The 13545-nt window shown below is 41.1% G+C and overlaps 1 protein-coding gene across 3 annotated transcripts; it reads left to right on the top strand.

Annotated features, from left to right (window-relative positions):
* Positions 1 to 307: 307 nt before the first annotated feature.
* SLA2 (Src like adaptor 2) lies at positions 308 to 13173 on the top strand. 3 transcript variants are annotated; one of them, XM_020782423.3, is made up of 8 exons: positions 308 to 664; positions 2822 to 2996; positions 4280 to 4376; positions 5012 to 5098; positions 5764 to 5867; positions 8047 to 8199; positions 9197 to 9329; positions 11432 to 13173. In XM_020782423.3, exons 2-8 carry the CDS (start codon positions 2888 to 2890, stop codon positions 11574 to 11576), a joined length of 828 nt encoding a protein of 275 aa, XP_020638082.3. In that variant the 5' UTR covers positions 308 to 664; positions 2822 to 2887; the 3' UTR covers positions 11577 to 13173. The 3 variants fall into 3 exon arrangements, with proteins under 3 accessions (XP_020638082.3, XP_020638083.3, XP_078249396.1); XM_020782424.3 differs by having other exon boundaries at positions 8050 to 8199; XM_078393270.1 differs by lacking the exon at positions 11432 to 13173 and adding an exon at positions 10112 to 10386.
* The last annotated feature ends 372 nt before the right edge of the window (positions 13174 to 13545 follow it).

Below are 13545 nucleotides of genomic sequence, written 5' to 3' on the forward strand. Positions count from 1 at the left end.
TTTTATTTCTTTCAGTTGAGTATGGACACATACACACCCTGGATATACATGTTTCGTTCACATCACCACCTTCCTGGCAGTTTCTAACTTTGTGGCATTATCTGACTCTAGTTTTGTGCTGTGAAAAAGCAAAGCTCTTCCACAGAAGCACGCTTGGATTAGGTGTCTTGTTTTCTGTGCACAAAAAAGCCTATGACACCAACCACCTTTCCACTTGCGTCAAAGGAAACAACACTTTGTGGGTTCTCTTGGTGTAAGCACTTCTCAATAACGTGTTCAAAAAATAAAAGCTGTGCCCACAGGCAGAGGCTATTGAGCTGAACTGTATTTCTGTGGAAGGGAACAAGAGAATTTTGCTCCTTGGATTTTAAGATTTACCCTTCCATACTCTGCACTGGGAACCTGTGACTTGGTGAACTGCAGCAAGTGATCAAAACCATTGAGGAAGAGTGACCAGGATATGTGTTGCTGCGTCCTTATCTTGTTGAGATATCATCTAGTGTCCTACCCAGTATATCTTGCACTCACAATTTTTGACTGGGCTCTGTTCATCCATTCCTGGGGCTTCTGTTCTGCCAGACAGTTTCTAACTGCTTAGTTCAGTACCATCAAAATCTGATTTCTGAAGACTCGGTGCAGTTCTGCGTTGTGCCATGACTGACAGGTGAGTGATGACCCCTCTTGATTCACATGAATGTAAGGAAATTATACTGCAGCTAGATACAATATTTTGAAATGGGAGCAGAGAATAGTTTTAAAAGGCACGGATTATAACACTGATTTGCCAGCGCAGCAAAGCTCACCAAGAGTGCTGTTGCTGCTCCTTCTGATACAATTCATTTAGACTGGAAACGTATCAGGCAGGTCTACAAGAAGGCTTGGGGTACAAGAGAAGGTCAAAGAGAGATGGATAAATTTGGTGGCAATGATGGCAGTGGAAGACTGTTAGTTGGCAAGTGAGGTCAGAGTTGCTTGAGAAACAACTGCTGAATGTTTTATTCAAACAAGTAACTGTTACATCTGTTGCAACACAAACAAGAAAGGGTCTATGTTACTGAGGCTACAGTTTGTGCATCTGTGATTCACCAAAGCTTATGCAGAATAAAACTTGTTACTTCATAGAAATGAGTTAGAGCTGGAGCTCACATAAACATGAACATGGCTGGTGCGGAGGAAACGGTGTGATGAAAGCCGTGAGTGTCTAGAATGGAGGAAAGCACGAAGCTCAGCATACATGAAACAGCCATATAAGCTTTTGCTTTAGCAAATCTTTTTCAATTACAGGGGAAAACATATAGTCAGGATTCAACTGCATAACTGAAATTTCATTTCATAGGGTTACATTAGAAGCAGACATTTGAGTAGACCTTCAGTCTTACCAGTACAAGTACAATGTACTGCTACCCCTTTTCTGTCTGTCTTTAGGCTCTAGTTTGTCAGGTTACAAGGCCAGAGATTCAATGAAAGTTGAGCCACCTGTTCAGAAATATTGTATTAAACCATGTACTGTATAATGCAATTGACTTTGAGAGGTAAGCCATCATCCTGTCTGTACAGGTAACTCTGAGGGGCAAAGATGCATGTACCCCCACTCCCAGAACTGTTATATGATGATGATGATGATGATGATGATGATGATGATGATGATTTATTTTTAGCTATATGGATAGTGGACCTACTTTAGTGTGATTTACTACATGAAGCAACATTTTGGCCATTATGTTGTGATGGAGTGTTATGCATGCAAATTATGGCAGCATGGCGCTATCCCCTACAAAATAAACAATGATGCAAGAACTGAAAAGAGCTAATTTCCTTCCACACAAATGTATTTATACTTGCCCCCTCCCTTTTATAAAATTCAAGTATGTTTCAGGGTGAGAGAGAAAACCATTTTGCTAAACAATCTGAAATTTCATCTAATTACTCAGAAATCTACTAGTTGATCGAAATGTACCTTTTACTCATCCTTACAGTACTGTATAGCTAAGTGATACGTTTCTGTCATGCTCAGACATGCCTGTATTTTGTTTTGCTTATGAACTGCATGGATTCTACATCTATTCAATTCTGCTTTATAGCGACCATCCATAAGAAGTGTTAAGCACTCCCTGATGCACCATTTGACCACCTTATGTCTCTTTTTTAGTACCTATTCCAGGCTTAGCTGTTATCTGTTTGGGTTGTTGCCTAATGTGACCTTCCCTTGTAGAGTCCCATTAAATGACCACGCTGATAACACCAAGCCTAAGAAATGGCAGCTGGTTCATTTTTAATCAGAGGGTAAAAGGGCTATTTCTAGTTATTTGGATCTCTTGGGTTTCTTCCACAGTTTTCTAGTACACTGCAAGGAGAGGGGCAGGCAGGGATATGGCAGGCAGTAAGTCAGAGCACATGGTGAGGAATGACAAAGTGAGGTTCCATGTACATGGTCCTTTGAGTCATGTGCGCTAAGTTTTTTTTAAGGGAGAAGGAGACCTACTGGAGATTACCAGTGCCAGGCAATAGTTTGCTTACAAACATAGAAATCAATGGCTATGCCTATTAGTCACAATGCCTGTATATATTATTTCTGGTCCCAGAGGCAATATGGCCTGAATGCCCCTCACTGGGAAGAATTAAGAGAAAGGGAATGCTGGCTGGCTGAAATGGCAGATTAAGCTTTAGTCCAATCCAACAGAGCACTTCTCATGTTCTTAAATATCTCCATTTTACTGGGGGGGAGGGGGGGAGGGGAGAAAGCAGATTGGTAACTGCGATAGAAGACAGGTAAGTGGCAGGTTTAAAGTTTATGTTAATAATCTCTCTTATTCTGTGTAAGGTCATTCTCTTATTGCTGCATGTGAAGATCACTCTTGCTGAACGCAGCCGTTCAAAGCACACTGTGATGGGAAGTTTGCCTAGTCGGAAGAAACAGATTGCTACCGAGCCAAGCCAGCAGCCAAATACACAGAACGACCAGGCCCTTGACTCCAGCTGTGGCAGCAGGACGACAGGTTGGGGGTTATTTTTGTTGTTCTAACCAATGTCTTAGAAGCCTGGCTAGCTGCCATTTGGCCAGTTTCTATGAACAATAATGGAGACAGTAACCCTAGAACCTAGTTTTCTGACTGTGGAATAGAAACAGATGTCTTTGAACACTGGAGGGAGCAGTTTTCTAAATAAGTGTTTCCTGTATATTGACCCAGAGAAGGTGGAGAAAAGCAAGCCACTGTAGATCTCAAGGAACTATGCCTTAGTTACATCCTGGTTGGATTACAGTAATGCACTCTACATGGGGCTACCCATGGAAAGCGTCAAGAAACTTCAACAGGTCCAAAATGTAGCAGCCAGATCTGGGGCTGGTTGCAGGGATCACATAATCCCTCTGTTGCAGCACCTCTACTGACTGCCAGTCTGTTTCCAGGCAGAATTCAAAGTGCTGGTTTCAACGTATAAAGCCCTATAAAGCCCTAAATGGCCTTTGTCCAAGCTATCTCAAGGACCACCTCTCCCTTTAAGACCATACTCAAGTGTAAAGATAATCAGGAGAGGCCTTCCTCTCAGTCCCACCACCCCCAGAGGTGCATTTGGTGGGGACATAGGAGAGACTCATTCTCCTTTGCCACTACCAGACTTTGGAACTTCCTCCCACAAGAGACAAAACTGGCCCCATCTTTGCTGTTCTTCCACATGCAGGCGAAAACCTTTCTCTTCAGGCAAGCTTTCCCTGACTGGCTGCCTACGTGGGGTTTTTTAATGGATTGTTGTACCTTACTGTTTTGAATGTATTTTGATGTTGCTTATTATTTCAGTATGGCATCTGTTTGATCCTTTTTTGTATTTGTATACTCCTCCTTGTTAGCTTTTATTACCTTATTGTCTTTTAATAATATAAGCTGCCTTGGGTCCTTTTGAAGGAGAAGGGTGGGGTAATTTTTTTAAAAATAAAATAAAATAAATACATCAGCATATCTGGTTGAAGGAATCTCGGTCCCAAGATAATAATCAGAAGATAATAATCAGCCTTTCCCCTCAGTTTTAGAAGCAAAACAGAAACCTGTGAAGTTGCTGTAATACAGCATAGATAGCTCCTGTCATATAGCATAGATAGCATCCTCTCTACTGCATTCTGGATCAGGCCAAGTCTCCAGCTATGCTTGAAAACCAGTCCCATATACAGTGCATTGTAGGAACACTTCAGCTGTTAGAAGATCTATCTGTCTGTCTTACTTACACACTGCCTTTCTCTTAATGACTACATTTAAATCACACATTATTTTTCTTTTTTAACATGTAGGTGCCAGCACCTCTATAGTGGTTGCAGTCTGTAATTTTCCTTCTGGGCATGCACAGCCAATACTCAGGATGGGAGAACAACTGAATTTACTGTCTGAGTAAGTACTCAAACTGACAGCAGGGCTGGATCAGGAGTTGTTGCTGCCGGGAGCAGACAAACAACATCCCCACCCCCAACCAAGCTCCACATACAGCCCAGTAGTAGAACGATCATCCTGGAAAGAGGAAGAAGCTATAGTTGGGCTTGAAGGCTGTCTCCCAACAAAAGAGAATAGCTACGGACTTGCTCCTGTTGCTCCCTCTGTGCTATTTTGGAAGTGCCTCCTGAAGTGATGGTGTCAATCTACCAAATTGCAGGGTCAGCCTTGACTAAGAGAAAAGCTGAATGCAGGTTAGCTCTTCTTCAACCTGACAGTTACACGCCCAACAAGGCAAGGAATAATTGTGGACTTACACAACTGCTCTGAATGCTTTGAAGCATCTTGCCTCCAAATTGTATGTAAAGCTATATTCTTAATTTATGCTTTAAGATCCAGTACCTTTGGATAATGGCACAGCCCCCACAGAGGAATAAGTCTTACAGCAATGCCTGTTCCCTTCATTAAATGTTGTCTAACTGGAAGGAAGAGTCGGACACGACTAAACGACGACGAACGAAGGAAAGGGGAAGGCTGACATCAGCACATTGTTATGGTTGAGGCTCCAGCTTTCAATTATTGCTTTGTTCCTGCAGAGATGGTGAATGGTGGAAAGTGGAATCAGTTGTAACTGGAAAAGACTGCTATATTCCCAGCAACCATGTAGCTAAAATCTCTCACAGGTAAGAGTGGCTGCTCAGGAAGCAACAAAATATGCTCACTGGGAATGCTTGGGGAAGGAATAGAGTTGGTGCGTGCATTAGTGAAACAGAGCCATCAGTATCAAATTTGGCATCCAGATAAAGCAGTGCAAAATGTGCTCCCAAATTCATAATTTGAAAAATAATATAGGCAGTAAATGACAGTAATCAAGGCCTCCTTTGGATCATCCCTCCTCACTGGAAATCAGAACGCTATCCGAGCTACAGAGCATAAACAAATACACCTTTAATTTGTTTATGCTCTGTAGCTTGGATAGCTACAGAGAAGAGGATAGCTACAGGGAAGAGGAAAAGTAGCATACAATATCTATTAATAAGCTGACTTTTTGTACAGTCTGAGTGCCTGCTCTATCAAAACTTCGATAGACCTTCCCACCACGGTCTGTTCGACCCACAATCAAGTTAGATTATTTGCTATGATGTTTATGGTGGTAGACCCAGTCTGAAGAAAGAGGCATGCTCTCTATATCTGGTACCATGGAGAATACTCCAGTTGCCCTACCCTAGTTGCAACCCTGGCACAAGGCACATTAACCCATTCATGAATGTATTTTATTATTTATTTAAAATATTTGTATCCCACTTTATCCTTAAAGGACTAAAGGTGGCTTACTTTTGTTTTTCAGGTGGCTTTATGAGGGTATCAACCGAGCAAAAGCTGAGGAGCTGTTGCTGCTCCCTCCCAACCGTGAAGGCTCTTTCTTGATAAGAGAAAGCCAAATGAGGAAAGGTAAGAAGACACTTTGAATCCTAAGGAAGTGTGCTTCATTGTGCAGGAAACATGTTTGATTTTTATTTAATGCAATTCAAGTATATAGAGTACTGATTGTATATTTTATTGATGAATCTTAAAAGCACCTTCTAGGTATGCAAGAACATTATTTAACACAGTGGTGACTGGTTAAAAGCTAGCTGCCAAATGAGTTTGTCACTAAGGCCCTGGTCACACAAGGGAAATGTTTTCTAGTTCTTCCAATACTTACCATACCTCTGTTGTACTGAGCCATGATCACGTGGTTTATATCCTGGGACGAACATCCCAAGAACTTTTAACTGTACCAAATTATTTCCTCCTATTTAAATGATTATGGCTACACCATATATATAAACCGGTACCATGGTGTAGCTGGCCATAATGATTCAACTAGGAGCACACATAACTCTGCCCCCCCTCAGCACAGCTTTCCTCCTCCCCCATGCATCCACAGCAATTGTTTCCAGCCCCTTTGATTTTGGTTGCAGCAGAACCCCAAATGGAGGGGCAGACTTGCACATGTAGCAGAGCGAACCCGTGCATGAGGGGGTGAAGCCCTGCCCAGTAGGGCTGAAAATTAGGGAGAACATAGATTGGGAAGGGGTTTCTGTTTAGGAAAGTCTCCTCTGTTGCACCGGCTGCTCCTGCAGAAATATTGGCAATCACCTCCCCCATGACATTGGCATACCAACAGTTCAATCTATCTTCCCATATAGATAATTAAAAAATAATAATTACTCTCTAGTAATGTAATGGTGGTGCCCCCCCCGAGACATACTTTTACCAATGTATCAGGCACAAAAAACTGGAAAAGAAATATAATACGCACTGCAGTAGCTTTGATTCTGAATAGAAGCAGGGCAGGTTGTGCATATATGTAATCCTGGTAAGGAATGTACCAGTACAACAAAGGTACAAAATAACACAACCCTCCTGGCAATGAGGAAATGTTCCATAGTTACACTGCTGGCTGGGGAAATGTCTCGATCTTGACTGTGTGTCGTGTGACCAGGACAAAAAGCAATTAACTAACTGGAGGATAATTAGATAACATTTCCCACATATGACCAGGGTATGAGACTGCATTGGGGATTAGTTGTCACAACTCACACATGCTACTAAGTGTCTCACCATATGATTCAATAGTATTAACCCTACTTCTCTGGAATGGACCAAATGCATTTTGCTGAGAAATATAGATCATATTAACCTTATTCACTGAGTATCTCTTCTGCAAGAGAACACCTTTTTACAGGCTTCTTTCTACAGGACAGAGAAATTTGAACCACCTGTTTATCAGGGTAGTTTAGTTGCTGGAAGTTTTCGATTATCAGCCACACTTGTTTCAAAATATTTGACAATTAATATGGTGACAATTAATCTAGGTACAGTCAGGCTTCTTGGATATTGGGATGCCATAAAACTCTAGAATAGGTTGTCAAGAGTCTTTCTATTAAAAATAAATAAATTTGGAAAACCCTTTCATTTGTAGATTGTGAGGCACAAAAAGACAGCTGATTTAAGTACTGAAATATGTTTTGTGATCTACACTAGTCCTTCTTCTGGAAGGCTTTAAACAGAAAAAGGAAACCTCTGGTTCTTAAGATATTTTAAATGTCAGCCACTAAGAAGTCTCAGCCAACATGGCCAAGGCTAAGGCACTGTATGAGTAGTAGTCTAGAACAGCTGCTGGCTCAACGGTTCCCTACTCTTGCTATACAGTAAAATCCTCTAGTAGGCCCATTAAATGTAAGAGGAAGATAAGAATGAAGTGGTGTGTTGTCCCCCTCGATAACAGCACATTTCTGCCTCCACCCCTAGTTACTACACATAGACACAGCAAAATGAAGCTGAACTTTCCCTTTCCTGTATGCTTTGCTCCAGCTTCTTTTATTCATGTAGGCATCTACTCTTGCCAACAGAAAACTGGCCAAAGGGGGGGGGGAAGGTGATGGTGTACTTAGCACACCATCAGTGGTGTTACCTTGACTGCACCAGTCTTATCTAGTTTTGGGCCAGCTTTGAGCAACGTAGAAGAATGGACTTCCATTGATTTTAAGGTTGTTTAATGAAACAGATAAACTTAAATCTGTGCAGCGTGGAAATTTTGTCCATCTGGCTCAGCATGGTCTTAAATATCATTCTCTATTACAAGCAGGTGGCTACTCTTTGTCTATCAGGCACACCAATCGTGAATCCTGGGATTGTGTGAAACACTATCGCATTAATTGCCTGGCCAACAACTGGCTTTATATCTCTCCCCGTCTCACATTTCCAAGTTTGCAAGACTTGGTGGACTATTACTCTGGTAATGTATTTTTTCTTTTATCATGAATGAATAAAATGACAGTGCAAGAATTGGTTGCATTCCTACCTACAGCTCCTCCCAATAGTAGGACATTGATAATCTTATTAGAAAGACACCTGCATTGATTTTTTTTGGAACAGGAAATGGGAATGTTCATCTTTCTGGCCATTATAATTGAAATTTGGCTACTCAGCTCACCGATATTCACTCAACATGAGGGACTAAATCTATGCTATGCAAGACCAGTTCTGGGCTTTGCATTGATACTCCCGCTGACAAGAATCAATGTATTCGCGAAGGCTTTCACGGCCAGTATCTAATGGTTGTTGTGGGGTTTTTGGGCTCAGTGGCCGTGTTCTGAAGGTTGTTCTTCCTAATGTTTCGCCAGTCAAGAAGAAAGTTTGAAACTCAACAAAACTTGGCTCCCAGCACTGAAAAATACAGCGTGCAAAAGGTCAATGAACTCTACCAAGCCACAAGGACCGGTGATCACTACACACAATAGACCAGCTAATGACACCCATCAATCACAGTGACAGATAATTTCTCCTCCTTATCACAACAATACACCCACAACAAAAACACACTGATCACCATCATCACCCATCTCCTGAAAAGGACAAAAGCTTATCTCACAGCTATAGATACTCAACTCCCAAGCAAACTGCACCAGAGCACAGAGTGCTGTCCTCTGAAGATGCCGGCCATAGAGACTGGCGAAACATTAGGAAGAACAACCTTCAGAACACAGCCAAAGAGCCCGAAAAACCCACAACAACCATGACAAGAATCACTGACAAATCTTGGCCTGGAGAGTTTGTTGGTTATGCTGCAGTGACCATTGGGAACTAGCTTCCACCAATACATCAAAGAAACATTGTGTAATGCAGGAAAACCTGGATCAATTCTTGACTGTCAGTATTGCCTTTTCAATTGGAATGGACTTAGTTGACTTGGAAAATCTAGTGTAAGTGACTCCTCTCCTCCTCTTGTATAGAAACTGGGGATGGCTTATGTTGCTGCTTGAAGGAGCCATGCTTCATTCAAAGATGTATTCCAAACCTCCCTCATAACTTTTCCAAACCTGTGGTAATGAAAAAGCCAGCTCTCAATTGGCAGGAGCTCAGCAGGTATGTTATTTTATTTGCATTCTATTCTTTCTTTATCATGGATCTTGAAGAATGGATGAGCATAACACTAAATTTGATAACACTCATGCACTTTTTCAAGTCAGTATGCAATTCAAAATCGATGAATCACTGTTTGTTATAGTATGCCCGGGCTTCCGGCTTGAGAAGAGGAACATTTGTGCCGAGCTCCACTCCTTATGAATTTTAATCACTATTATATTACTATTTACATTATTTTTATCCATTTTAACCTTCAAATTTTTAATTTAGTCTTATAAACAAGCTTCATAGTTGTTACTGTCAGTGACAGACTCCCTGCAGTCGGAGTTTTGCCCCCTCGTTAAGTTAGAGTGCAGATAAGGCGGGGCAGCTTTGTGGATATTATCAGCTTGGTCCTTATCTAGAAGAGCCGTTAACACCAGCAACCAACTGAGGATTATAAAAATTCTGGCCTTGGGGAGGAGACAGACAGCTTGGGTATCGCAGAGGACTCACTGCCTTTTGTCATTAGGGTGGTTGAAAAGGTGGGAGGCGGCACAACAAAGAAATACTGGAAACAAATTAAGATTACCAATTTTGTTAATATCAGGGAGTGACATACTCATAGAGTGCACCATAAGGAGTCTGACTACCTTGGGAAGTCAGGTAGCCCCATAATTGGCTTGCCAGTGTTGCTGTTAATTCTCAGATGCTGGAGAACATATGCCTATCTAGTAAACTGGATGTGACTCTTGGTCATATGAGATCACTAGACTTAAGCCCCTTATCAGATGCTTTTCTAGGTGGAAGAGCCCTGTCGGATGCATCAAAGAGCTCAAGGAATACTGGAAAGGATTACGCCCTGGTAGAAGCCACTAAGGTGGAGAAAAGCCAGAACACTCCAGATCAGCCCTTCCCAGCAAGAGGGTTATACAACATCCACAAGAGACGATCCCTATGATCAGAAATCAGGGATTTCTTATTTGACATCAAAGAACTTACGATAGTCATAACAGGCTACCTGATGAAAGCACAACAGCTTCCTGTAGCGGAAAGTGTACTCCTGCGGAGGCAGAGAAAGGACAATTCCATACAAGAGCCTGACCGGACTTCGTTGGATGACAAGGAAAGACCAACCGAAGCCACAGAGCCCCCAAGTGGAACAACAATAAGCTCAGCTGTGAACAGTGGTGGAAAAGGCCTGGGTATAGGTGCATCAACAGTTAGGCTGAAGGGGAGAAGGAAAAACACTGTTAGGTCTGGTAGTAAGGTGGCCAATCCCTTGCAGGGGAAGGTAAAGAAAGTCAAGAAAGGTATTCATTTTAGACCACTCTTTAAACTATTAGACGAGGATGCTGCTACCGATAATAATAGAACGAAGCAGAATACTAACAAAAGCTCCCCTCAATGTGTCCCTAAGCCAAAAAAGAAACAAATAAATAAGGAGCCAGGCCTTGACACCTTATGCATACTCAAATGGCCCTGTTGCTGGTATAGTAGTGCCTTCTCAAATGAAAAGATGCTATCAGCCAATGTTATAGTATGCCCAACTGGCTGCACAAATCTGTACACACGACATTGTACGCATCGGTCTGAAAGTGATCACTGTGCATGAGCCCACAAATGTTGTAAATGTTCTGTCATGCTGGGGGGGATGTGCTCATTTGGTCTGCTATGCAATTAATTCAGCATCCAAAGGGGTTTTGGCCTCTCAGCTGAACCATGATTTCATTTAATGCAGTTAGGTCTGTGCATTTTGGACCTAGACCATGTCCTGGGTCTAGCTGTTCCTTGCAGTTCTAAAGAACACAAGAAAATCTATTCCAAGGTACTCAAGTGCCACATCTGGGATAAATCCCTTGCAGGTAGGAAGCATAAAGTGGATTAGTCTTATTTCTGTCCAAAGAAAGTACTTTTACTAGAAAAGAAGTATTTCAGTATAATTTACAGAATAACAAGGGGATTAGTATTTTCATATGAATAAAATGCACTATAGTTATCTGCTTTTGTTTGAAACTTTATACCAGTTAGATAGGCTTACAGATGAAGCCCTTTCTAAAAAGAACATAAATTACCCTGTTTTACTGCATGTTTTACACATAAATTATATTTTTCTTCTCTAGCTCAGACCTGTTAGCAGAAAGTCCACCTCTTGAAGACTCTCCAATCAGTCTAGGCCTGCGGGAAGCTGTCACTTCTTATCTGTTAATGACTGAAAACCTGACCTTAGATGACACACTTTGCAAGGGGAGATCCAAAACCACTTAAAGTGCTGGCTGTCTGGAAACATTTCTAAAAGATGGGCCTTTAAAGACTTTTAAGAATACTTATTTTCTGTTCAATGGAGTATGAACTGTTCTGATGAATTTCCTCCAAGAATGATATCCTTGAATGCAAGCATACATCACTGTACATTTGTTAACTTCAGTTATTTCAGCTATTCCCTGGATTCCATTCAGACTGACTTTGGGTGTGTATTTATGTATGCTGTTCAAATAGACGTTCATTGGTTCTATCTTATAGCTGTCCAATATTCCAATAAATAGGCACTGGGACAATAAACATCAATTGAAACTTCTGCAGAGGAACAATGAGACATCTGCTACGTCAACATGAATGAAATTTTAAAAATCCTTCTAATTAAGAGTAAGAAAATCACTCCTGCTAAGTTTTATCAACAGCTTTGTTATATTATTCTATCTTCTAGAGATGAAGATGAATGTTTAATGCAACATCTAAAGTTACTGAAAGGTGTTCAAAATGTAGAACAGTATATACAGTGGTCCTTCGCATAGCGACGTTAATCCGTGCAGCAAAAATCGCTGCTAAGCGATTTCGTCGCTATGCGATTTTAAAAAGCCCATAGAAATGCATTAAAACCTGTTTAATGCGTTCCTATGGGCTTAAAACTCAACTTAGAGCGAAGATCCTCCATACGGCAGCCATTTTTGCTGCCTCTTATGCAAGGTATCCGTCCCTAAACACAGCAGGCAGCGATTTTTTTTACCCGGTGCCCATTTTGGAACAGCTGATCAGCTGTTTAAAAATCATCGCTTTGCGATGATCGGTAAGCGAAACAGGGAACCGATCATCGCAAAGCGAAAAAACCCGCATAGGAAACATCGCAATGCGATCGCTTTTGCGATTGCAAAAAGTTCGTCGCTATGCGGTTTTGTCGCTAAACAGAGCGCACGTTAAGCGAGGCACCACTGTATATGCAAAGGGTAGTATGCTTTCCATATTTCCATTTGACATTGCATTTAAAAGGTATGACAGGCTGCCATTCTAAATGCTGAGTCTTGCATCAGAATCATAGAATAGAATAATGGAGTTGGACGGTGCCTATCATCATCATTATCATCATCTTAGAACTGCAGAACTGGAAGGGACCAATGAATCATTGATCCAGCCCCTGTCAAAGAGCACAGTGGGGAACTAACTCCCAGCCGTTGGCTCCACAGTCAGAGACCTACACCATAAAGCCAAACGGAAATTCTAATCTCTGTGGTACCTTTGCCATGGACTGCTTTTAATGCCATAGAATAGCAGATACAGCTTAAGTGAGTCATCCCATTTATAATGGTTTGTGAAATCCATTCTTTAGCTGGCCATATGAGCAGCAGGATTTATTAATATTAAAGTTTTAATGATTGTTTTTCATATAGGATGTTATTATAATATTGCCTATTTTTAATGGTTTTAATGGTTTTAAAGTTTTAATGCTGTATGCCGCTCAGGAGCCACTGGTAATGGCGCGGCTAAAAAAATCTTGTAAATAAATAAATAAAACTGTGTTTTAACAGTTGCCTTACCAAGCCCTATGAACAATAGTAGAAATAAACAGATTATCAATTTGAGTGTTTTATATTAGTACTAAGTCAAGTTTTTGCTTCTACAATTATAAATGAAAATCATTGCACTTATACATTCACCTATTTATTATAGTAATTCTGATGTGTCATCAAATTCCTCCAATAATTCACAAGCTAATAAGAGTGGGATAGAGAATATCTTACTTTCTAGCAGAATGCACCTACAACGCATTCAAGCAAATGAATATTTCTTTCTCTTATGTGACTCCTCCAGGCATGCCCATCTTTCAGTGCTAGAGATGTCTGAAGCATCAGACATACAAACAAAGCTGTGCTATCTCCCAACTGACTATTTACAGAACAAAACTGAGCTGATCTGCCAAATGTGTAGTGAGTTAAGCTCCCATACAAAGATCTTTTTCTCT

The sequence above is a fragment of the Pogona vitticeps genome, chromosome 4, assembly GCF_051106095.1.
Source record: "Pogona vitticeps strain Pit_001003342236 chromosome 4, PviZW2.1, whole genome shotgun sequence".
In the NCBI taxonomy this organism is placed as follows: domain Eukaryota; kingdom Metazoa; phylum Chordata; class Lepidosauria; order Squamata; family Agamidae; genus Pogona; species Pogona vitticeps.